Genomic DNA, 24,349 nt, shown 5'->3' with positions numbered 1-24,349 from the left:
GTGCTGAAAGAGGCAGCACCCTGCTGAGGCGCAATACCGGTGGCCGGAACGCCGAGGGAGTGGATTAGAATACAGCTTCAAGCCATACTCCAAACAGCGGCAGGACAGTCGGTCTCAGGCGGGCTGTCTACCACATATCACCTATGAAGTCTTGGGGGGCAATTGCGGGAGAGGGGCGACTCTAGGGTCCCGGAAGAACTCCAGGCCTACCTGACAAACGGGTGCCATTCCAACCTGAATACAGGGAAGGGGTGGATTACAGAGGAACATCAAATCGAGTTGTGAGGGAACTTAAGAAACAGACACAACCGTTGTGGGGTTACTTTCCGTGAGCACAGCAGGGAAGGACTACAACACATAGCGCTAGAAGGAAGGCACAGATTTCCACCTGAGAGGAGAACTCTGGAGGTGCCATTGGACCGGCCAGCCTTGCGTAGCCTGGTGAACCGTGTTCCGGACTGAGGACTCAGAGATCTCCAGTAAAGAGGTAAAGAGACTGCAGCCTGGTGTCCTCGTTATTTACCGCGACTTACACCCCACAACCGTACCGTTCCATCGCTACCATTACTACCACTTATTGCACCGGACGTCCCCCACTGACGGACAGGGCCACGGACCGGGTCTAGCCACCGTGACAACCCCAGGACTGAGACCTAGAGGCCCGGCTCCGGGTACCCCTCGGCCCTGCGGCGGTGTGGGGGCGCTCCATTAAAATTAACCTACCCTTAAAATTATAGACTGTTGATGTCTTTGTCAGTGGGAAAACTTACAAAATCAGCAAGGGATCAATTACTTATTTACCCCACTGTATATTTTTTTACTTCACCAACTTAAACTAATTATTGCTGATGCAGAAAAAAAACAAAGACAGAAACATAATGATTAAATATCCTGCAGTAAATAAACAGAATAGTTCATGAAAATAATATATGGTACTTAGTTAACATGTTTTTTGCTCAAAAAAATGTAACAGCCATCCAACCTTGTCACGGTGACTGTAATTGGACTTTCCTAACTCTAATATTAAAAACCTTACCGCTTGTCAAGTGACATGCATGTGGAGCGCCCGTCAGGGCAAGGGGTTACTCGGTACTGGGTCCGATCGGCTCAAAGGGGGGATGTCACGGTGGCTGACCCGGTCCGTGGCCCTGGGATGTCCGTATAAAAGGGAAAGGTCTTTAAAGGGATAAAGTTTATGTTTGTGACGCCACCTGTGGTATTCGGTCAGGGTGACTGACGCTGCTTTAAGGGGTCCCCTGGGGTGATGTTATGGCAGCTAGATGGTATACCTTCCCACAGGTGAAGTATATCCCCAGGGCTTACCAGTGTATAGATCAGACCTGGGCAAGATGCGGCCCGCGGGCTGCATCCGGCCCGCCTGATGATTTTAAATGGCCTGCCAGCTAGCTGTCACTTCTGACAGCCGCCCCTGGCACCGCTCGGCCAGCTGAGCATGGTTAGCAGTCTGTGCTCGGACACTGTGTGCAGACGGCTGCAGGCAGCACATGTGACCACACAGCTAGCGGGTGAGGAGGCGGCACACTGACACTGCGCGGCATGCACGGTGCCCGCCAGGCTGCAGCGTGTGAGGATGAGTGCGGGGCTGAGCTCAGCTTCCACTTCCGGGGGAGGACACAGCAGCCGGAGCCGTAGTACTGGCAGCAGCAGCGGATTGCATGGGGTGAAGGGAAGGAGTCCGCGTCCTGTCTGTGTAGCCCGGGCCGCGCTGCAGCCGCTCCGGTAAGGCTCCTGCTCACACGTGGGGCGGGGGGTGTACGGGTGCCATCACTGTGTGGTAATAGAGGACTTATGTGTGGGCTCCCCTCCCCCGGGCACCGATGTCACATGCGGCCACATTCCGTGCAGGTCCCGCTGCAGCAGATGTCGGCGCCTGCAATGGTGGCAGCAGGACGTGCAGAGCTCCTTGTACGCCCCCTGCTCCCGCCGCGCTGCTATCCCGTCCTTTGTGGTCCCCTCCTCCACTGGGGCACGCTTCTCACCCCTCGTAGGCTCATGCCGGGGAGTCCATTCTTTTTGGAATAATAGAATGCAGTGTCCTGTGGTGACAACTACTCCTCTCAGCATGTATGGGGTGTCCTGGGAGTAGTAGTGCATTAGACATGATTGAAGACCACTGCAGTGCTGAGTAATGGTTACACGAGGATTTGGGGGTCAGATGTGATTCATTGCTTTGCAGGAAAAGTACATATTTGGTGCGCAGGTAAATGGCGTGTAGCAGTGTTCTTGTTCCTGCTGACATCTCACGGATGTTTATTCTCCGTCGCCCTCTTATGACTGGACGTAAATATGTCCTTCTGATTAATATTCCCTGGATCCAATCTGACCTCGGTCAGTCTCCCACAGTAAGTGGCTGTCATTGAGACATTTTCCATTGGTTTCACTCATCCTTCACCTATGGTCATCCCATCAGATCTGGAATCAGAACTCTGCGTCGTGTCAAAGGGCTCTCCTCCACCAATCAGTGCTCTGCTGAGGCTCCGTCACGTATGTTTTCTCATCCAAGAAAATTGGGTCAATTATGCAAATCACAACCTGATCAGAGTGTGATCATAGTGTGCTCCAATTCTCTCAAATGAGAAGATGGAGACAGAAATGTCTCCATCTTCTCCATTGTGTCAGTTCATCGAAAGGGGACCACACTCAGGTGTCATGTCTGATGTTTTTCACTGACTCATTGACCTGCATGGCCGAATGTGATCTGAAGATCTGTCCGAACCCAATTTTTTATTTTTTTCCCTGAATCGGCTCTGGCCAAGAAAATAATCAGACATATGTACAATGTACAATAGTATTGGGTAAAAATGAGTTAATTATATTAGTCCGGCCCTCTAAAATCATCCCAATTTCTCATGCGGCCCCATGGCAAAATTAATTGCCCACCCCTGGTATAGATGGTAGAATGGTGAGAGGCGCAGTGAAGAACGAGGACACAGGTTTGCAGTCTCTTTACTTTTACTGAAGACTTCAGCATCCACAGTCCAGGGCACCAGACCAAGGGCAGGCAGAGTCCGTCCGGTTTGGAGGCAAGTCCAGAGTTCCCTTGTCCAGGTGGAAATCAGTAGCCTTCCCTTGTGCTGCAATGGTGTAGTCCCTTACTGCCTATGGCTTCACATAAGGGTCTCACAGATGTGGTGTTTTGCTCTCTCTGTCCCCCATATAGGATAGGACAAAACCGTTATGACTGGTGACTTGAGCATGTTTATAGGGTCTCTTAGATAACGCGGCCCTGTAGGTGTCACCGTGCCTCCTGGGTGTAGGTGCAGACAGGTAACCTGCAATTAGCTGTCCTGCCGGTCTCTGTGTTCTGGCTACCGGGATTTTGCCCCTCAGAAGGAGGCAGCCTGAGCAGGACTGGTCCCCTTCTGGTATCCTCTCCTTTGCTTCGACTTCCTTCACGCTCGCTGCAATACAATTCGGCCTTTCAAAGTCTCTTTCCGGGAGCTGCAGCTCTGAGGGCATGCAGAGCTCCGTTAACCTTCTGTCCGCCTCAGACTCTGGTCTGGAACTAACTGAGCTGAGCTCAGCCAGCAACTAACTAACTTTCCCTACAGACTACCAGTTATATATATATATATATATATATATATATATATATATATATATATATATGGAGAGACCTAATAAATAGGAGCAGAATGCTCCCCCTGGTGGCATGGAGTGTGAAATGTGTTGCATGTTTGTGATACCTGGATGCAGTTATCCTTTCTTGCCTCCAAACGAAGCATCACTCTCTCCCCAAGAGGAAAGCAATACCACTGTGATGACCAGGACCCTGGGGCGCCACACATGTAGATAAGGATTAAGACAGCCTGGGCCCAATTAGTGGACCCATAGCTAAGGGAGACCACATCAATAATGCCCAGCTCAAAGGAAAGGCAGGCCACACCATTATATGCACATGATGCAAACAGACAAAGAAAAAACAAACGTTATGAACTGGGATATAAACTGGTGTGTGCATGAGACCTGTAAGTGCACGTTCACAATAGCCATTAAACAGAAAAAGACAGAAACATAATGATTAAATACCCTGCAATAAATAAATAAACTATATTGTCCCAGTCACCTCACACGTCTACTCTCATACCGTTCCTTCACATTCCCCCCTTACTAACCCCTCATACATACCCCCATACTGTCTTGTCACACAATTACCCCCTCTACCTCATCTGCCTCATCACACAAATGTGTGTGAATCCTCTGGGAAATCCCCTTGCTCAAACTGTCTCCTAAAATTTACTGAACATTAGATGCCCTTCGTACATCAATTTTTTTCACCTATATCAATTTTGCAACACTGATAATTCAGAGACTATTAATAGCATATATAGGATATTCGTTATAATCATCAGCAGCTTATGAAAGATAGCAGCACAAAATATGTGAACAGCCTCACTGTGACATTCCCAGAAGAGGCCCTTCTCGATGTCACAGGCATATACACGTGGTCAAAATTGTTGGTACCCCTCGTTTAATGACAGAAAAACCCACAATGGTCACAGAAATAACTTGAATCTGACAAAAGTAATAATAAATACAAGATCTATGAAAATGAACAAATGAAAGTCAGACATTGTTTTTCAACCATGCTTCCACAGATTTTTTTAAAAATGTAACTCAAGAAATAGGCCTGGACAGAAATGGTGGTACCCATGAAAATAATGTTTAAATGAAGGTGTGTCCACCAGGGCCGGACTGGGACTAAAATTCAGCCCTGGCATTTGAAGTTACACAGGCCCACTTGTCACATGGTGTGGTGACTGTATAATATCTTTGTACACTTGTAGGCAGGGCCGGTTTTAGGCAAAGTGGGGCCCTAGGTAAAGTTTAAAATGGGGCCCCAAATGCTAACATATTGCACATCACACAAAAGCATTTCTGTTGTATTTACGTGCGCTGAGTTCAGGCCGCTAAATGAGTTTGATCGACAATACGGAAGTTGTTCAACGCTTGTTTCCCGGCCTCTTTCCACCAACTGAGGAATAATGATGGGACAGAACGATCACTAATAGATCACTAACAGATCACCATACAGTATCATGTTATAAGCAGCACATCTACAGTTTACACCGGCGATGTGCTGCTGAGAACAATGATTTTTGTTCCAGCAAAAACAATCTGAATATGCAGCAATTTACTTGTTTAGTAAAATACACCCCATAGTCCTCCATATATTATAATGTACTCCACAGTCCTCCATATAGTATAATACACTTCCTATAGTCCTCCATATTAAAATACACTGCTCAGTCCTCCACATAGTATAATACACTCCTCATAGTGCTCCATATAGTATAATGCACCGCCATAGTCATCCATGTACTACAATTCACTTCCCATAGTATAATGCACCCCATAGTTCTTCATATAGTATAACGTATTCCCCATAGTCCTCGATACAGTATAATGCAGCCCACATATAGTATAATGCAGCCACCCCAGAGTATAATGCAGCCACCCCACAGAGTATAATGTAACCCCCATAGAATATAATACAGCCCACCTCCCCATAATATATAATGTAGCCCCCCATAGAATATAATGCAGCCCCCATAGTATATAACACAGCCTCCCCCATAGAATATAATATACCCCCACAATAGTATATAACACAGCCACATAGTACATAACATGGCCTCCCCATAGAATATAATATACTCCCCATAGTATATAGCAAAGCCCGCATAGTATATAGCACAAACCGTATAGTATATAGCACAGCCTGCACAATATAGCACAGCGCGTGTAGTAGATAACACAGCCCACACAGCAGTATACAGCACAGACCACGCAGTAGTTTACAGCACAGACCACGCAGTAGTATACAGCACAGACCACGCAGTAGTATACAGCACAGCCCACGTAGTAGTATACAGCACAGCCCACGTAGAAGTATACAGCACAGCCCACAGAGCACTATATACAGCACAGCCCACAGAGCACTATATACAGCACAGCCCACAGAGCACTATATACAGCACAGCCCCCAGAGCACTATATACAGCACAGCCCACAGAGCACTATATACAGCACAGCCCACAGAGCACTATATACAGCACAGCCCACAGAGCACTATATACAGCACAGCCCACAGAGCACTATATACAGCACAGCCCACAGAGCACTATATACAGCACAGCCCACAGAGCACTATATACAGCACAGCCCACAGAGCAATATATACAGCACAGCCCACAGAGCAATATATACAGCACAGCCCACAGAGCAATATATACAGCACAGCCCACAGAGCAATATATACAGCACAGCCCACAGAGCAATATATACAGCACAGCCCACAGAGCAATATATACAGCACAGCCCACAGAGCAATATATACAGCACAGCCCACAGAGTGCTATATACAGCACAGCCCACAGAGCAGTATATAAAGCACAGCCCACAGAGTACTATATACAGCACAGCCCACAGAGTACTATATACAGCACAGCCCACAGAGCAAAATATACAGCACAGCCCACAGAGTACTATATAGCACAGCCCACAGAGCAATATATACAGCACAGCCCAGAGTACTATATACAGCACAGCCCACAGAGTACTATATACAGCACAGCCCACAGAGCAATATATACAGCACAGCCCACAGAGTACTATATACAGCACAGCCCACAGAGCAATATATACAGCACAGCCCAGAGTACTATATATAGCACAGCCCACAGAGCAAAATATACAGCACAGCCCACAGAGTACTATATAGCACAGCCCACAGAGCAATATATACAGCACAGCCCAGAGTACTATATACAGCACAGCCCACAGAGTACTATATACAGCACAGCCCACAGAGCAATATATACAGCACAGCCCACAGAGTACTATATACAGCACAGCCCACAGAGCAATATATACAGCACAGCCCAGAGTACTATATATAGCACAGCCCACAGAGCAATATATACAGCACAGCCCACAGAACAATATATACAGCACAGCCCAGAGAGTACTATATACAGCACAGCCCAGCGCAATATATACAGCACAGCCCACAGAGCAATATATACAGCACAGCCCACAGAGCAATATATACAGCACAGCCCACAGAGTACTATATACAGCACAGCCCAGAGCAATATATACAGCACAGCCCACAGAGTAATATATACAGCACAGCCCACAGAGCAATATATACAGCACAGCCCACAGAGTACTATATATAGCACAGCCCACAGAGCACTATATACAGCACAGCCCACAGAGTACTATATATAGCACAGCCCACAGAGTAATATATACAGCACAGCCCACAGAGCAATATATACAGCACAGCCCACAGAGCACTATATACAGCACAGCCCACAGAGCACTATATACAGCACAGCCCACAGAGTAATATATACAGCACAGCCCACAGAGTACTATATATAGCACAGCCCACAGAGCACTATATATAGCACAGCCCACAGAATACTATATACAGCACAGCCCACAGAGTACTATATGTAGTACAGCCCACAGAGCAATATATACAGCACAGCCCACAGAGTACTATATACAGCACAGCCCACAGAGCAATATATACAGCACAGCCCACAGAGTACTATATATAGCACAGCCCACAGAGCACTATATATAGCACAGCCCACACAGTAGTATACAGCACAGAGCACAGCCCGCATCTCTTCTCTTCCTCCACCCCCCCCCCCCCCCGAGAATGGCCAACAGTCCAGTAAAAAAAAAAAAACACTCTCCTCACCTCTCCTCTTGCCAGCGTTGCTTCCTGGTTCCTGCTCCTGTCTCAGCAGCTGCAGTCTGCCCGGGACACAGCAGGTGCGCGATGATATGACGTCATCGCGCACCCGCAGTGTCAGAGACAGAGCGGGGAATGATGGGAGAGGGAGCGTCTGTAGACGCTCTCTCCTCCGTCATTGCATTCAACTGTACCGGCGTCTATACGCCGGTATAGTTGAATGCGACGGCGAGGGGGGGAGGGAGGCGGATCGAGCGGCCCACTACTGGCACCGGCCCTTCTGGCATTTGCCAGAAGTGCCCGATGGCCAGTCCGGCCCTGGGTCCACTAACTAGCATCACAGGTGTCTACAAACCTACAGCTACAGATACTCACTGTGCTGTTTGGTGACATGGTGTATATCACACTCAACATAGACCAGAGGAAGCAAAGGAAAGAGTTGTCTCAGCAGATTAGAAAGAAAATTACAGACAAACATGTTAAAGGTAAAAGTTATAAGACCATCTCCAAGAAGCTTGATGTTCATGTGACTACAGTTGCACATATTATTCAGAAATTTAAGAGCCATGGGACTGTAGCCAACCTCCCTGGATGTGGCAGCAGGAGGAAAATTGATGACAAATCACAGAGACGGAGAATATGAATGGTAACAAAAGAGCCCAGAAAAACTTCTAAACAGATTAAAGGTGAACTTCAAGCTCAAGGAACATCAGTGTCAGATCGCACCATCTGTCGTTGTATGAGCTAAAGTGGACTTCATAGGAGACGACCAAGGAGGACATCATTGTTGAAAAAAATCATAAAAAAGCCGGACTGGAATTTGCCAAAATTCATGTTAACAAGCCACAAAGCTTCTGGGAGAATGTCCTATGGAAAGATGAGACAAAAATGGAACTTTTTGCCAAGGCACATCAGCTCTATGTTAACAGAAGGAAAAATTAAGCATATCAAGAAAAGAACACTGTCCCTACTGTGAAACATGGAGGAGGCTTTATTATGTTCTGGGGCTTCTTTAATGCATCTCACACAGGGTGTCGTGAATTTGTGCAAAGTACAATGAAATCTCAAGACTATCAAAAGATTCTAGAGAGAAATGTGATGCCCAGTGTCAGAAAGCTTGGTCTCAGTCGTAGGTCATGGGTCTTCCAACAGGATAGTGACCCAAAACACACAGCTAAAAACACCCAGGAATGGCTAAGAGGAAAACATTGGACTATTCTGAAGTGGCTTTCTATGAGCCCTGACCTAAATCCTGCTGAGCATCTTTGGAAGAGCTGAAACATGTTGTCTGGAAAAGGCAACCTTCAAACACGAGACATTTGGAGCAGTTTGCTCTTGAAGAGTGGGCCAAAATACCTGTCAAGAGGTGCAGAAGTCTCATTGACAGTTACAGGAATCTTTTGATTGCAGTGATAGCCTCAAAAGGTTGTGCAGCAAAATATTAAGTTAAGGGTACCATCATTTCTGTTCAGGCCTATTTCAGGAGTTTTATTTTTTTTTTAAATTCTGTGGAAGCATGGTTGAAGAGCAATGTCTGACTTTCATTTGTTCATTTTCATAGATTTTGATTTATTATTACTTTTGTCAGATTCAAGTTATTTCTGTGACTATTGTGGGTTTTTCTGTCATTAAATGAGTGGTACCAAGAATTTTGACCACTGTCTCTCTTGTTATTTTCTCTGTTTACATTTTTTGTTACCATTTTTAGGGAATATCCAATAAAAGTTTATATTTTAAATTGTACATTGTAAAGTGACCTCTCCATACTGTCTCCTAATACATTCCAGCACAATATTGTCTCTTCACATATTTCCTCCCACCTGCCCACACATTTCCCCCTGCCCATATGATCCCTAAACATATACCGCCTACCCCCCAAGCTTTTCCAGCCCTCCACTCCCAATACTGTTAGTTGTAGTACTTACCTTATAGCCATCTTCTCCTGTGCGATGCAGGAATCACTTAGCAGCGTGATTAGCTGACCTGATCATATAGTTGATGTTGCCCTGACATGGAAATGCTGGAGGAAAAGGCTTCAATTGTACTTGTACATGAGTATAGTTGAATGCTGATAGTCAGTGTTTTACACCTTCTCTGAGATGGCTGTAAGCTTGACAGCTGGCTCAGAAAATGGCAGCAAAAGGCAAGGCCACTTGGGAGACACCTGAAAGGACAGCACCAAGAGGTCCAGTGGTGCCCCCGAGGAAATATGCAACCCTCCTACCCAGTAGAAACCCCACTGTATAGAAGTTAACTCTACCTTAATTAAAAAAATATTGATGGAAATCACTAAACAAAATATATCCGTATTATTTCTGAAATGCTGCTAAAGTTTTAGACTCATTCCAGTTTTGAAAAGAGTCTAAAAGAAGGTGCAGCATTGTAAAATATTACACATTTATTAAGAAATGACGACTTCTGTGAATTTACTATGGTTTCTTTATATTCAACTATTTTAGCATAGAAAAGTAAAAAGTGTCTTTCGGATTTATCATGAATGTGTGACATTTTTCACTAAGTTGTGAATTTCTACATTCTAGAAAAATCTCTTTATTGTCTTACACAGGTGAGGAGCCGCTTCTGCGCTCACTGCAATGTGAGGCAATGGTCCGGTATCTGTGCTGGATATCTGGTTCCTGGGCAGATCGAAATAAAGTCACCCAGTAGGCAGAAGCTCCAATAAGCATGAAGTGGAGGGGTTATGAGTATGACACCACTTAGCAGTTGAGGGGGCTCAGCATGAGAACAAAAAGAACAGCATTTGTATGTATGAAAAAAAAATCACATTTGGTGACAGGATGTCCAACTGTTATCAACCTGGGATCCCATTATCTAATAGCCAGAGCTAACAGCATCTACAACTCTGACTGATTCAGCCTATCCATGTTTTACAAAAATGGGCAATAAAATCAATGGCTGCCACAGAATATGCCCTACTGACTGCAGCTGATCAGTGGAGGTCTGTAACGCCTGATTATGATTAATCTTGATCACAAGGTGAGCTACAACATAGAACTGAATTGTTACGTCAACAAAAACTTCCTTAGTACTTTTATGCATTTTATTAAATGTCACATCAAAGTCATATAGCAAACAGTTTTCCTTACAAATATTCTGGTCATGATGAAATTTCACACCTAATAATAGCTTACGGTTATAAGCCTAAAATCTCCCTCCTGTGCTCTCACTCCTCCTGGCTCATGTCTGCAATGCTTTCTTTAGGCTGCTATAAGCTACAATCTGTATGTAATTCTGTGTGCCGTCTGCTGGTGATGGCTGAACACTTCACCTTCTACCAGCTGTTGGCAGACAACACTACGTATGGATAGTGAGAGAAGAACGGGGAGAGGGAAAGCTTTTTCTACAGCCCCACATTTAAGTGGCTGCTCTCATAACAGAAGGAATTTGATTTGGGGTCTGGATTCATTAACGGTCTGAATTTATTCAGAGGTCTGCTATGTGATGTGTGTGTGTGCTCACTGTATGAGCCTTGTGTGTGACATGTGTCCACTTCGGAAGCTCTGTGTGTGCCTTGTGTCCACTGTATGAGTGTGTGTCTGTTGTGTCCACTGCAAGACCTCTGTGTGTGTGACATTTCCACTGTATGAGATTTGTGTGTGACATGTGTCCACTGCAAGACCTCTGTGTGTGACCTGTGTCCACTGTATGAATGTGTGTGACATGTGTCCACTGTGAGAGCTCTGGTTGTGACCTGTGTCCACTGTATGAGTGTGTGTGACATGTGTCCACTGCGAGAGCTCAGTGTGTGACCTGTGTCCACTGTATGAGTGTGTGTGTGACATGTGCCACTGTATGAGTGTGTGTGACATGTGTCCACTGCGAGAGGTCTGTGAGTGATGTGTGTCCACTGTATGAGTGTGTATGATGTGTCCACTGCAAGACCTCTGTGTGTGTGACGTTTCCACTGTATGAGATTTGTGTATGACATGTGTCCATTGCGAGAGCTCTGTGTGTGACTTGTGCCCACTGTATGAGTGAGTGTGACAGGTGCCACTGTATGAGTGTGTGACATGTGTCAACTGCGAGAGCTCTGTGTGTGTGACGTTTCCACTGTATGAACTTTGTGTGTGACATGTGTCCACCGCGAGAGCTCTGTGTGTGTGACTTGTCCACTGTATGAGTTGTATGTGTCACCTGCAGGTCTTCACCAGGAATTTAAAGGCCCCATACTGGCAACATTTCTGGGCCCCATTGAGACTGTGCCTAGGCTCCACACCTCCGCTTCCACCCCTCAAACCTTCCACAGTCCCACCACCTACTCTTGGAAAAAATCCACTACTACAACATGTCCTCACCAATCACACGTCAACAGTTCCCATCGAAAGCCATATCACATACTGTACATATCCAGCTTTTGTTTTGACCAAAAGATTAAGCTGTCACCACTACAAGGTAGATTCTTTTGGCCTGGCCCTATTCTACTCTAAACTATTAAATATTTCATAAAATATCCAATGCTCTTTTTAGGTATATTTTTATTTATTTTTCTTTAAGGGAATGTGTCACATACATGTTTTAAAATGACCAATAGTACCACATAAAAGAGACAAATACTGCCACACAATGGCCAGACCACATATTACCACCACATAGTGACTGAATACCACATACAAGAGACGAATACCGCTATACCATGACCAGAAAACATACTACCACCACATACTAACCAAATAATACACCATACAAGGGAAAAAACACCACACTATGACCAGACCACATATTATCACCACAAAGTGCCAGAAAATACCACATACAAGGAAGAAATACCACCACACCATGACCAGACCACATATTACCACCACATAGTAACCGGATAATACCACATGCAAAGAACAAATACCTCTACTTTATGACCAGACCACATATTACCACCACATAGTGACCGAATACTACAATACTGATGCAATTAAACACAGGAACTTTGTATATAGTGTCAGTGTAACGTACTGTGATTACCTGTGACATTTTACACAGGAGCTCTGTATTCAAACAAATATTCAAAATACATAAAGCATTAATTCTGGCTAGAGACATATCAATATCCATTTTCCGATTAGTCATTTAAATAAATTTGATATGCAGTGGATTTATTCATATAATAACATAGATATGGGTACTAAGTATTCATTAACCACTCACAAGAGAGTAAACAATAAATCACATTTTATTAAACATAATTAAAAAAAATTCATCATACAAGAAAGAAGACACATGTATAAGGCTTTGACAAAGAGGGTACTTCAAGTAAAGAAAAAGAAGTGATGAAAAACCAGGTATGATTTAGGGTATAAATGTCAAACTTACTCAGCAGGTCATAAAAATGATATGGCTGCCGAAAATACCTTGCATATATATTGTCTAAAATAGACCTCTTTGTTAGTCTGGCTAGTCTATTAGAGTAAAAGCCAAATTAGGTCATTGTTTACGCATGGTGTAATCACAAAATCATGGAGACAATCACAAACGCCCGGACACGCGTTTTGCACTGATGCTTTTTCAAGGCAGTGTGTCACATGCCTTCTCCACAATTAATTTTGTCATGTTCTCTCTCTCCCACCCCCACACTCAATTCATCATCATTTGGTCTCCCCATCCTCCATATAGCATCAATTGCTCCCCCCACATTCAATTAATCAATTACTCTCCCGACCCTCAATTCATCATCATTTACTGTCCCTCATCCCTCAGTCTAAATACTTAATCAATTAGTCTTCCGACCCTAATTCATCATCATTTACTGTCCCTCATTCCTCAGTCTAAATACTTAATCAATTAGTCTTCCGACCCTAATTCATTATCATTTGCTGTCCCCATCCCTCAGTCTCAATTCATCATCATTTGCTCTTCCCCCACCCTGAATTCATTATCATTTGCTGTACCCCACCCTCAATTCATCTTTTGCTGTCCTGTCCCCAACCTCAATTCATCATTAGCTGCCCCCTCCACCAATTCATCATTATTTGCGCTCCCCACCTCAATACATCATAATTCACTGTCCCTCGTCCCACATCCTCAATTTATCATCAGTTGCTCCACCCCAAGCCAATTTAAGTAATTTTATGAAAAATAAAAGCTTTTCATACCTACCTCTCATACGATGCCCTGAAGGTTCAGCCCCACTTCTGGTGGCATGGCAAATGGTGCATGTACATGTCAGCGCATACACGATAATGTCATTGTGTACGCGCCATCACCAGTGCATCACAGAGGCGGAGGGACTGTGATGATGGAGAGATGTGCGCCACCATGCCCCATTATACCCTGGGGCCTGGTGAGCATAAGCACAAGAGTCTTGGCCCCGTTTCTTTACTTGTGCTCACCAAACCCCATACAATACTAAGGGAAGTAATGCCCTGATGGTGGTCATGGTCACATGTGTCCACTGTGTGTGACATGACCACTGTGTGAGCTGTGTGTGTCACGTGTCCACTGTGTGAGCTCTGTGTGTGCCAATAAAGCTAAAAGAACAAGTAAATTGTTCTACATTCATGTGAGATAATAATACCCCCACATGAAGACCCTAAATAAAGAAAAAAGCTTTTCATGTGAAGGTATTATTTCACTAGTGTTTGGCATTATTATTTTAGAAATATTTTGTTCCAAGAACATTTTTAGTTACATACAGTACTTGTCAAAAGTTTGGACTCATCTGTTCATGCAATGATTTTCCTTGTTCTTATTGGAATGCACACATTGTAGTAACAAAACATGTATAAAATGAACCAGAATATGTGTTAAATCTTCGATTTCTCAAAGTACCCACTTTTAATCTGATAAAAGCTTTACATCCCCTTGGCATCCTCTCAAGTAGCTACATCAGGTAGTCACCTGGAATGGCTTTCAAGCAATCCTGAAGGAGTTCCAAGATGTGTTGAACATTTGTTGGCTGCTTTGACTTCAATTTGCATCCAAAACATCTTAAATGGGTTGAGGTCAGGTGGTTGCTGAGGCCATGTCGTATGATGCAGCAAACCCTTGAGCCTGTGCTTTGTGGTCAGCTTCTTTGTCCATCAAGACACAGCAGATACACCTTTTCTCCGAGTGTTTAGTTTCTGTTATCCTTGCTTCAGTTTTTTTTAGGGTAACAGATGTTTTCATTTACTCATTTGTCTGCCCTATGACCTTTCGGTGCGTTTTTATAAACTTTCCACCTGCTGGTAATTCCTGCTGGTGATAGTCTCATTTCGAAGTTCAGACAACTCCATTTTTTGTGTGCTGAGAAGCCATCATGGATGGTGTCAATAAGATGAGGGGGAGGAGTTACTAATACGCCCATAAATGTGTTTTTAAAAGACCTCTGTTCAAAAGGTCGTCCCAGTGACATGGCCTCTTCCGGGGACAACGGGGTGGGACTACAAACTATCATATCTTGTATCTGCATAGAGAGACCCTGGTAGAATTGACTTTGGAGATCTGAGTCATTCTTGGAGGTTTCCACTGCCCAGTGTCTGAACTGAGAGCAGTAGTCTTCCACTTTACGATTTCTCTGAACCAATCTGCGGATCATTGATTCAGTAACAGCAACTTCATTAGGGTCATCATAAATGAGCCCCAGAGCAGAGAAAAAAAAGTGTCAACTATGGAAAACACTGAAAAATCCTCAGCAGATAAAATGCCTAAGCCTGAAGATCAAGAGGACTGGATGAATTTTCTTCCTCTGGCTGAGTTTGCTCTCAATAACCGCACCTCTACTGCTACCAGTACCTTGCCTTTTTTTGTTGTGGGGGTTTTCATCCAGTTTTGGAAATTTTTTGGTTTCCTGTCTACAGTTACAGAGGAGGAAAGATATTTTTCTCATTGGATTGAGGTCTGGAGAGAAGTTGAAAAAGGTCTTTTTTATAACTTGCAATTGGAACAAGAGAACTGCGAACCGCAGACGTAGGAGGGCCCCTGTCTTTACGGTAGGAGATTTTGTTTGGCTATCCTAAAAAAATTGTTGTCTTAAAGTTCCAGCAAGGACATTTGCTCCTAAATTTGTTGGTCTGTATAAGGTAATTAAGATCAGAAATCCAGTAATGGTCAAGCTCTAACTCCCGGTTGTGTAGAACAAAAATAATTCCTTCCCTTACGCGCTTTTTAAAAAGTTTGACAGGACCCCGGGCCCTCAGGACATCATTGAGGTTGACTTGGAGGACAAGGAGTATGAGGTGGAATGAGTTTTTGGTTCCAGACGTGTCAGACACTGACTGCAATATCTCATTAAATGGTAGAGTTTCAGTCCGGAGGATAACTTCTGGGTTGATGTGGATTGCCTAGTGAGGGTGCTCTGTCAGGGGTTGGGGATGTCAGTGGGTCCAGTGGCCCCTCGTATAAAGGGGGGTACTATCATGTATTAGGGTTCAAACCCTTGAGCCTGTGCTTTGCGGTCAGTTCTCTGTCCGCTAAGCCACAGCAGATACATCTTTTCTCTAGGTGTTTCATTTTTGTTATCCTTGCTTCAGTCTTCTTAGGGTAACAGATGTTTTCATTTACTCATTTGTCTGCCCTATCACCTTTTGGGTGTGGGTTTATATACTTTCTCCCTGCTGATATTTCCTGCTGGTGATAGTCTCATTTGGAAGTCCAGTCATACTACTGTAGTTTAAGCCTTTGGTAAAAGCCCAGATAGGGTTTATCTTTTTGCTGTTTATGTTATTTACCCTGCACCTGTCTTCTGTTTCTTTTTAGGAAGTAGGGGGCATATTTTCTTCAAGTTATAGCAATTTTCTGTACTGACTGACCTTTATGTCTTAAAGTAACGATAAACTGTCTTTTCTCTATATTTAGTTGATTGGTTCTTGCCATATTTTGGCCTAGGACAGTTTTAGCATAGGGTACACCACTGTATGGACCTCGGTGCCAACAATGCCTCTGCTAAACACGCCTGATGGTAGCAAACACTTTCTAAAGGCCAGAGATTCCACAAATGAACCCCTGACGCCTAATAACTCTCCATTAAAAAAACATTTGAGAGAATGCCAGGGGTGTCTAAAGTTGTCATCCAAGTAAAAATGAGCATCATTTGAGGAATCTAAGATTTAATGTATATTCTAGTTTGTTTCTTTGCTTCCATGTATGCTCCTTCATGCTTTTGCTGCCTTCAGACTTATTATACAATGTGCACATTCCAATAAGAACAAGGAAAACCTTTGCGTTAACAGGTGTGTCCAAACTTTTGGATGGGTCTATAGATTTTAAGCTACCATATGCAAACATTTTGTGTATATACATTGAGGTACAATTTTAACTTTGTACAATACAGTGTCATTGATCAAATCTGTTGTATAGGTTTAGCATAGATCTATATATGTGATTCCTCTCACTGTAGGTGTCCATTCATGCAATTTTTTGATCAGTCTTTCCAAGGACCTATACAGGGGTTTTCACAAAAAGAATATTGTTCACATATCACAGATCCCTTGCAGATTATACCAATGTATAATCCACAGGAGTCAGACCACAGAAGTCTTCAATGATCAGGAAAATTGAGGTCCCATAGTCCCCTGTGAGAATGGAGTGGTAGGGAAAATTTGTGCCCATAACACATTCACTTCTAAGGGGCTGGTGGAGATTGTTGCACGCTATGTCTACTAGACCCATAGACCGTGAATAAAGAGGAGGTCACACATCTGCAGAACATCGATATTCACAGGATCTTGTGAGCCCATATTCAAGTGAGAAATTGAAAATCCCAGTGGGTATTGAGTTTATGAATTAGTTAGTTTCTCCATTTCGTCTAGATAATGTAAAATCTGCATAGTGTGAATGTTAACCTGTGAGAACTCTGTACTTTATGTTAAAATTCAGTAATCAAATTAAAATCTCAGGAACAGCTAGTGCAGGGAAAGTGTGTGCTCATTACTTACACATGGCCAGACTGAAAAATTTACATTGGGGGCGATTTAAAGGGAATCTGTCACCCCAAAAATTGTATGTGAGCTAAGGCCATCGGCATCAGGGGCTTATCTACACCATTCTGTAATGCTGTAGATAAGCCCCCGATGTAACCTGAAAGGTAAGAAAAACAGGGTATATTATACTCACCCAGGGGAGGTCCCGAAGCGGTCCGGTCCGATGGGTGTCGCGGTCCGGGTCCGATGGGCGTCTCAGGTTCGGTCCGGCGCCTCCTATCTTCATACAATGACGTCCTCTTCTTGTCTTCACGCTGCGGTTCCGGCGCAGGCGTATTTTGTCTGCCCTGTTGAGTTCAGAGCAAAGTACTGCAGTGCGCAGGTGCCAGGAAAGGTCTGAGAGGCTGTGCTCATTTTCTCATCCATGTTCATTATCCATGAACTGTAACATCACCATGAATATTATTCTTGCATTGTGACATTACTGTGTACATTACCTCTGTACTGTGAGGTCACTGTATTTATATCCCTGTACTGTGACATCACTGAGTTTATTACCTCTGCTGTGAGGTCACTGTATTTATATCCCTGTACTGTGACATCACTGAGTTTATTACCTCTGCTGTGAGGTCACTGTATTTATATCCCTGTACTGTGACATCACTGAGTTTATTACCTCTGTATTGTGAGGTCACTGTATTTATATCACTCTACTGTGACATCACTGAGTTTATTACGTCTGCTGTGAGGTCACTGTATTTGTATCAATGTACTGTGACATCACTGAGTTTATTACCTCTACTGTGAGGTCACTGTATTTATATCACTGTACTGTGACATCACTGAGTTTATTACCTCTGCTGTGAGGTCACTGTATTTATATCCCTGTACTGTGACATCACTGAGTTTATTACCTCTGTACTGTGAAGTCACTGTATTTATATCACTGTACTGTGACATCACTGAGTTTATTACGTCTGTACTGTGAGGTCACTGTATTTATATCACTGTACTGTGACATCACTGAGTTTATTACCTCTGTACTGTGAGGTCACTGTATTTATATCACTGTACTGTGACATCACTGAGTTTATTTTACCTCTGCTGTGAGGTCACTGTATTTATATCACTGTACTGTGACATCACTGAGTTTATTACCTCTGCTGTGAGGCCACTGTATTTATATCCCTGTACTGTGACATCACTGAGTTTATTACCTCTGTACTGTGAGGTCACTGTATTTATATCACTGTACTGTGACATCACTGAGTTTATTACGTCTGCTGTGAGGTCACTGTATTTATATCCCTGTACTGTGACATCACTGAGTTTATTACCTCTGTATTGTGAGGTCACTGTATTTATATTCCTGTACTGTGACATCGCTGAGATTATTACCTCTGTATTGTGAGGTCACTGTTTTTATATCACTGTACTGTGACATCACTGCGTTTATTTTACCTTTGCTGTGAGGTCACTGTATTTATATCTCTGTACTGTGACATCACTGAGTTTATGGGTAAAAAAATTTGGGGTATAGGAAATATTGGATCACGTTTAAGGCTAAATTTGTATTTATCCTTTTCTCTATGATGAGCAGTGACATGAGGGTTCCTGTCTATATCACCCAAAACACGATTCAGACTTAACCATTCGTTGTAATGAAGCAGATCGCGTATCCGTGGACTCCCGTATGGCCTCTGTTCTGGCGGCCGTCTGTCTTTTTAGTCTTTAATGTTTCACCCATAATTAATTATAGCCTTATGAAGGGTGATGAGGTCCCAGTGTGTTTTCACCAATGATCACCAATTTCCATTTGCACTATGTACCAGGTTTCCAGATCCTTGCAGTAATGATATATATGTGGGGCACGCAAGAGAATTTTGTGCAATGCACACTATAAAATGACTACCATCTGTTATGTCCTATGTGATCATCTGTCTGTCTGTGATACACGATGCACAGTTGTGAGCTTCCTGTTTGTAATCACCAAACACTGCGGGGCGGCCATAGGCGGATCACATGGAGCCGCTAGTATTACTACAGAACCTCACTTACTCATTGCGTCTGTCAGGACATGTGTAAAGCTCTCAATATCATCATCCAGGGTTTGATGTGGTTTCAGCGGCACAGGAAGGTATCCATAATGTTCCTTGTTACAAATATACATCTGAATTCCTGGAATAGAGAAGCACAAAGCAATCAGAGGACGGGTTGTTACGAGGCTAATGGCAGAATAATGATGTTTGTGAGAGCAAATGACATGGAAATGTTCAATTATAGCAGGAGACCTAAAACCTGCTGAAGACACAACAGACGCCCGACATAAAGGTACAGGAAAAAAAACACTATACTGATAAGCTAAAGGTGAAAAACGGTTCATAGACAAATACAGGAGAGACCTGGGGTCATATACAAATCTTATATACCACTAAGGCTAAGTGATGTATTTGTAACATCATTTTTGTTAGCCATTAAAAGGTCTCATAACTACAAGATTATTATTTTGTTTCTCCCACTGAGAGCAATATTTTTTCAACTGGCTAACACTGTACCAAACCTCTTTTTCTTTGGCCTGCATTTGTGATATGTCTTTTACTTGAGCTTTTTCACATTCATTTGAATGGGTGAAAAAAATGCTGAAAAAATTGACATGCTGAAAAGAGCAGCTTTGTTTAAAATATGACATACCAAAAAGAGACAAAAACTGTAGGGTCAAAAACGCAAACAAAAAACAGAATTCAATTTATTTAGTAAGTGCAGAAATACTACAGAAAATCTAAAGCATTATAATCTTCCCAAATATTCATTCTGAGAACGTAGTCTCAAGGAACATTCACACACAGATTTTAGAAAAGACTTTAGAAATAGATTCTGCTCCAAAATCCACATCAAAAACTGTCAAATACTCTTTGAAAAAGTTTCTGAACTGAATTGGTAAAGCTCTTTTAGTACAGAGAGTGCACAGCATCTAATAGGAAACTGATTCAAAGGGTATTTGAAGCATTTTTATGTAGATTTGCAGTAAAATCCTCCTCTAAAACCTTGCTAAAAAAAGTTAAATGGTATGAATAGGCCCTAAAGAGGTTGCGCATGTGTAAACAGGTACGCGGATGCAACGGCTCTGAATTTGCAGACAACAAATTGTAACAAATTGGTTACTTAACAGTTTAAGTGATCAAAAATACGATGTCTGGCAATTTGACGATTCACAAATCACAAGACAATATTGAGCTGCTCTACATTGTTACGAATTGTTGTTGTGGACACATATACATAAGCATTATATTACACAATACAATACAATCTAAAGTGAGCTAGGTTATACGCAAAACGATATTTATAGAAAAGATTCCCTGGTCCATAATCCCCCAAAGTCCATATCGCAACTAGTATTGTTGTCACCTGATCTCTGATAGTCACTGCTGCAGGCCCTAGCAAGTGTCGACTCTATTTCCCCATTAGATCACAAATTTTGCACTTCTGTACATTGACGACTCCCTGCACAGACGAGCTATTCCAGCTGCCTCCATCTCCTAGAGCGCAGCTCAGGTCCCTTCTGCACCATTGCTACGCCTCCTGACCTCGGCTCACTAGATTGCCCTTTAAGTAGGCTTCCTACCCATCTGGCTCACTTAATTGACCGTTTCTTAAAGTAGGCCTCCTGCTCTCCCTTTTCTATGATGCCGCTATAAGCCAATTAGTTGACAGTACAAATACTCTCAAGCAAAAAGGCAGCACACTGTAGTGCCATAGCATATAAATATGAAATATGAAAACTGAATTGCATTACTGCATTAGAAATATGAAAAAATTAAAAAAATATGAAATATGAAAAATTGAGAAAGTTTAGCGCATAAATTGGCCAACCCATGTGTACCTGGAAGCCACGATAAGGCATTTCTCATTTCCAGGACCTAGCAATGCCTTTTCTCACTTAGAATAAAGTCTTCATCTGTATGGGAACATAAATCCTCTGTTAGACTAAAATCTCTCTCTCTGTGGAGGGGTAGTGGTCCTGCTGGGATTAAAAACACCTGTGGCTAAAAGGCGGAGTGCTCAGTCAGAAGGCTAATGAATACGAACTTAAAAAATTGACCGTCACATCCAAACATAGACTAAGCGTAAAAGGAAAGAAGAAAGGCATTGCTAGGTCCTGGAAAAGAGAAATGCCTTATCGTGGCTTCCAGGTACACGTGAATTGGCCAATTTATGCGCTAAACTTTCTCAATTTTTCATATTTCATTTTTCATATTTTTTATATTTTTCATATTTCTAATGCAGTATTGCAATTCAATTTTCATATTTCATATTTACATGCTATGGCACTACAGTGTGCTGCCTTTTTGCTTGAGAGTATATGAGTTGGTGACTCTAGGTTCAGCACCAGTTCACACTTAGTCTATGTTTGGATGTGACGGTCAGGTTTTTGAAGTTTGAAGACAGTACACATACGACTTGACACAAGTCTGGCCGATGACTCATCCTCTGCCCTGGCCTTAGGGGCTGTTATATTTTCTAAATGTATCACAGAAGATTACACATCCCTGTTCATCTGGTCTCTTTTCTCCTTCCGGGCAGCTGAGCTTCATGTTTTAGTTCCAGCATTGTTCCATTAGTTCCTATTTCTTTTATCTTTCACCATTAGATGGCAACATTCCTCCGTACAAGTCCCACTATACATTCCTAATATATGAGTCACTAAGCAAGTTCCCAGTGCATTTCTGATGTGTGAACCACTCACTCCTATACACATGCACATGGCTAGCTATAATTGATCATGGGTTTTTTGCTTACTGCCTAATGTTTCAGAACTTCCAAAAACTACAGTGGAGCTACAAAAGACACGGAAGACCACCTGTCTAATTCACATACTCATTTCCAGAGGGCCAAATGGGTTAAGACACCCCAATATCCCTTGACGTGTGAGACCAGCTCCGCCATCAGGGCATTACTGCCCTAACTGCTGTATGGGGCTCGGTGAGCAGCAGTACAGATGGGGGCCTGCAGGTCCAAGGCCCCGCTCTTGTGCTTCTGCTCAGCAGGCCCCATCATGCACTAAAGTGCTGTGTGCTGCGGTACACACATTGGCGCCGGGGCCCAGGAGCTTTCTCAGAGCTCCACAGGTGTCCAGCCTTGACAGCTGCGCAGCTCCCGCTCCCTCCGTCTTCTCTGTACTTCCAGTCAGATTATGGCATGTACGTGTATGTGTCGACATGTACCGGACGCTAGAAGCAGAGGTGCGCCTGCTGAGGATTGTTAGGGCTGTAAGTATAAAAAAATGTTGATGGGGACTGCACATGATGAAGTGAGGTGGACTGCACATGATGAAGTGGGGGGATGGGGACTATACATGATGAAGTGGGGGACTGCACATGATGAAGTGGGGGGTGAGGGGGGCTGCACGTGATGAAGAGGGGGAATGGGGATGGCACATGATGAAGTGGAGAGACTGCACATTATGAAGTGGGGGGACTGCACATGATGAAGTTAGGGGGACTGCACATGATGAAGTGGGGGGGAACTGCACATGATGAAGTGGGAGGGTGAGGGTGCCTGCACATGATGAAATGGGGGTTGAGGGGGACTGCACATGATGAAGTGGGAGTGTGAGGGGGACTGCACATGATGAAGTGGGGGTGGGTGAGGGGGGATTGCACATAATGAAGTGGGGGGTGAGGGGGACTGAAAATGATGAACTGAGTGTGAGGGATGGGGACCGAAATTGAATTGAAGGTGGGGGGTGGAGAGAGCAAATGATGACCTGGGAGAGAGCAAATAATTATGAATTTTGAGGGTGGGGGAATAAATCATGTATTGAATGTGGGGGAGAGCAGATGATAATGAATAGAGGGTGGGAGAGGAAGATATGACATTGAATTGGGCCGGAAGGAGAATGTAAATATAATGAATCGGGGTTAGGGTTAGAGCGGGAGGTACATAGTGGGGGGCGTTGAGGATGCAGTGACTGGTAATGAATTAGGGGAAAGAGTACAGGTGCTAATTAATATATATATATTAGGTGGAAAAAGTGGCTATGTATAGTTAGTGGGGGCACAGTGGTGTATTCTATATAAATTTGGAATTGTGGGTTGCATAATAACCAATTATACATTAATGGTGGATGCTTGTCTGTATTCAGATGTGTAGTACAAAAGAAAGGGAAAAAGTGGGGAATGTGCTCTGGTGGCTCTACGTAACTACATGTTATTTTATGCAGAGACGAGTCCTGGCTGGAAGAAGTGATGGCGATCTGCGCTGCATGAAAAAGAAAAGCAAAGATGAAGGACTTCAGCTAGACACATCACTTGTGAGGCAGTGTGTTACCTGTACACTGTACACTATACACTAGTGGCCAAAAATGTGGATACACTTCAAATGTTTGTCATTTTTGAAAGTTTTTAGCATGCAATCATACAAAGTGTTTATAACAATAATGCCACAAGTTGTCTATGGTAGATTAGGACACCTCTACATAGAAAAAAGGTTACCATTAGTGATGAGCGAGTATGCTCGTTACTCGAATTTCTCCGAGCATACTTGGGTGGTCTCCGAATATTTTGGCGTGCTCGGAGATTAGTTTATGTCGACGCAGCTGCATGATTTGCAGCTGCAAGACAGCTTGAATACATGTGGGCATTGCCTGTTTGTTAGGGAATCCCCACATGTATTCAAGCTGTCTAGCAGCCGCAAATCATGCAGCTGCGTCGACAAACTAAATCTCCGAGCACTACAAAAAACTCGGGAGACCACCTGAGCATGC

The 24,349-nt window shown here is 43.5% G+C and overlaps 1 protein-coding gene across 1 annotated transcript in view; it reads right to left on the bottom strand.

The window, feature by feature from the left end:
- Positions 1-24,349, bottom strand: part of COLGALT2 (collagen beta(1-O)galactosyltransferase 2) — a 248,408-nt gene that overhangs the window by 63,695 nt on the left and 160,364 nt on the right. Inside the window, exon 6 of the mRNA XM_077278788.1 lies at positions 19,645-19,764. Within this exon, the coding sequence (XP_077134903.1) occupies positions 19,645-19,764 (120 nt within the window). The remainder of the gene's footprint in view (positions 1-19,644; positions 19,765-24,349) is intronic.

Source organism: Ranitomeya variabilis, chromosome 8 (assembly GCF_051348905.1).
Source record: "Ranitomeya variabilis isolate aRanVar5 chromosome 8, aRanVar5.hap1, whole genome shotgun sequence".
NCBI lineage: Eukaryota > Metazoa > Chordata > Amphibia > Anura > Dendrobatidae > Ranitomeya > Ranitomeya variabilis.
Note: the sequence above shows the minus strand (reverse complement) of the source record. Positions and strands in the feature narration are given on the sequence as shown.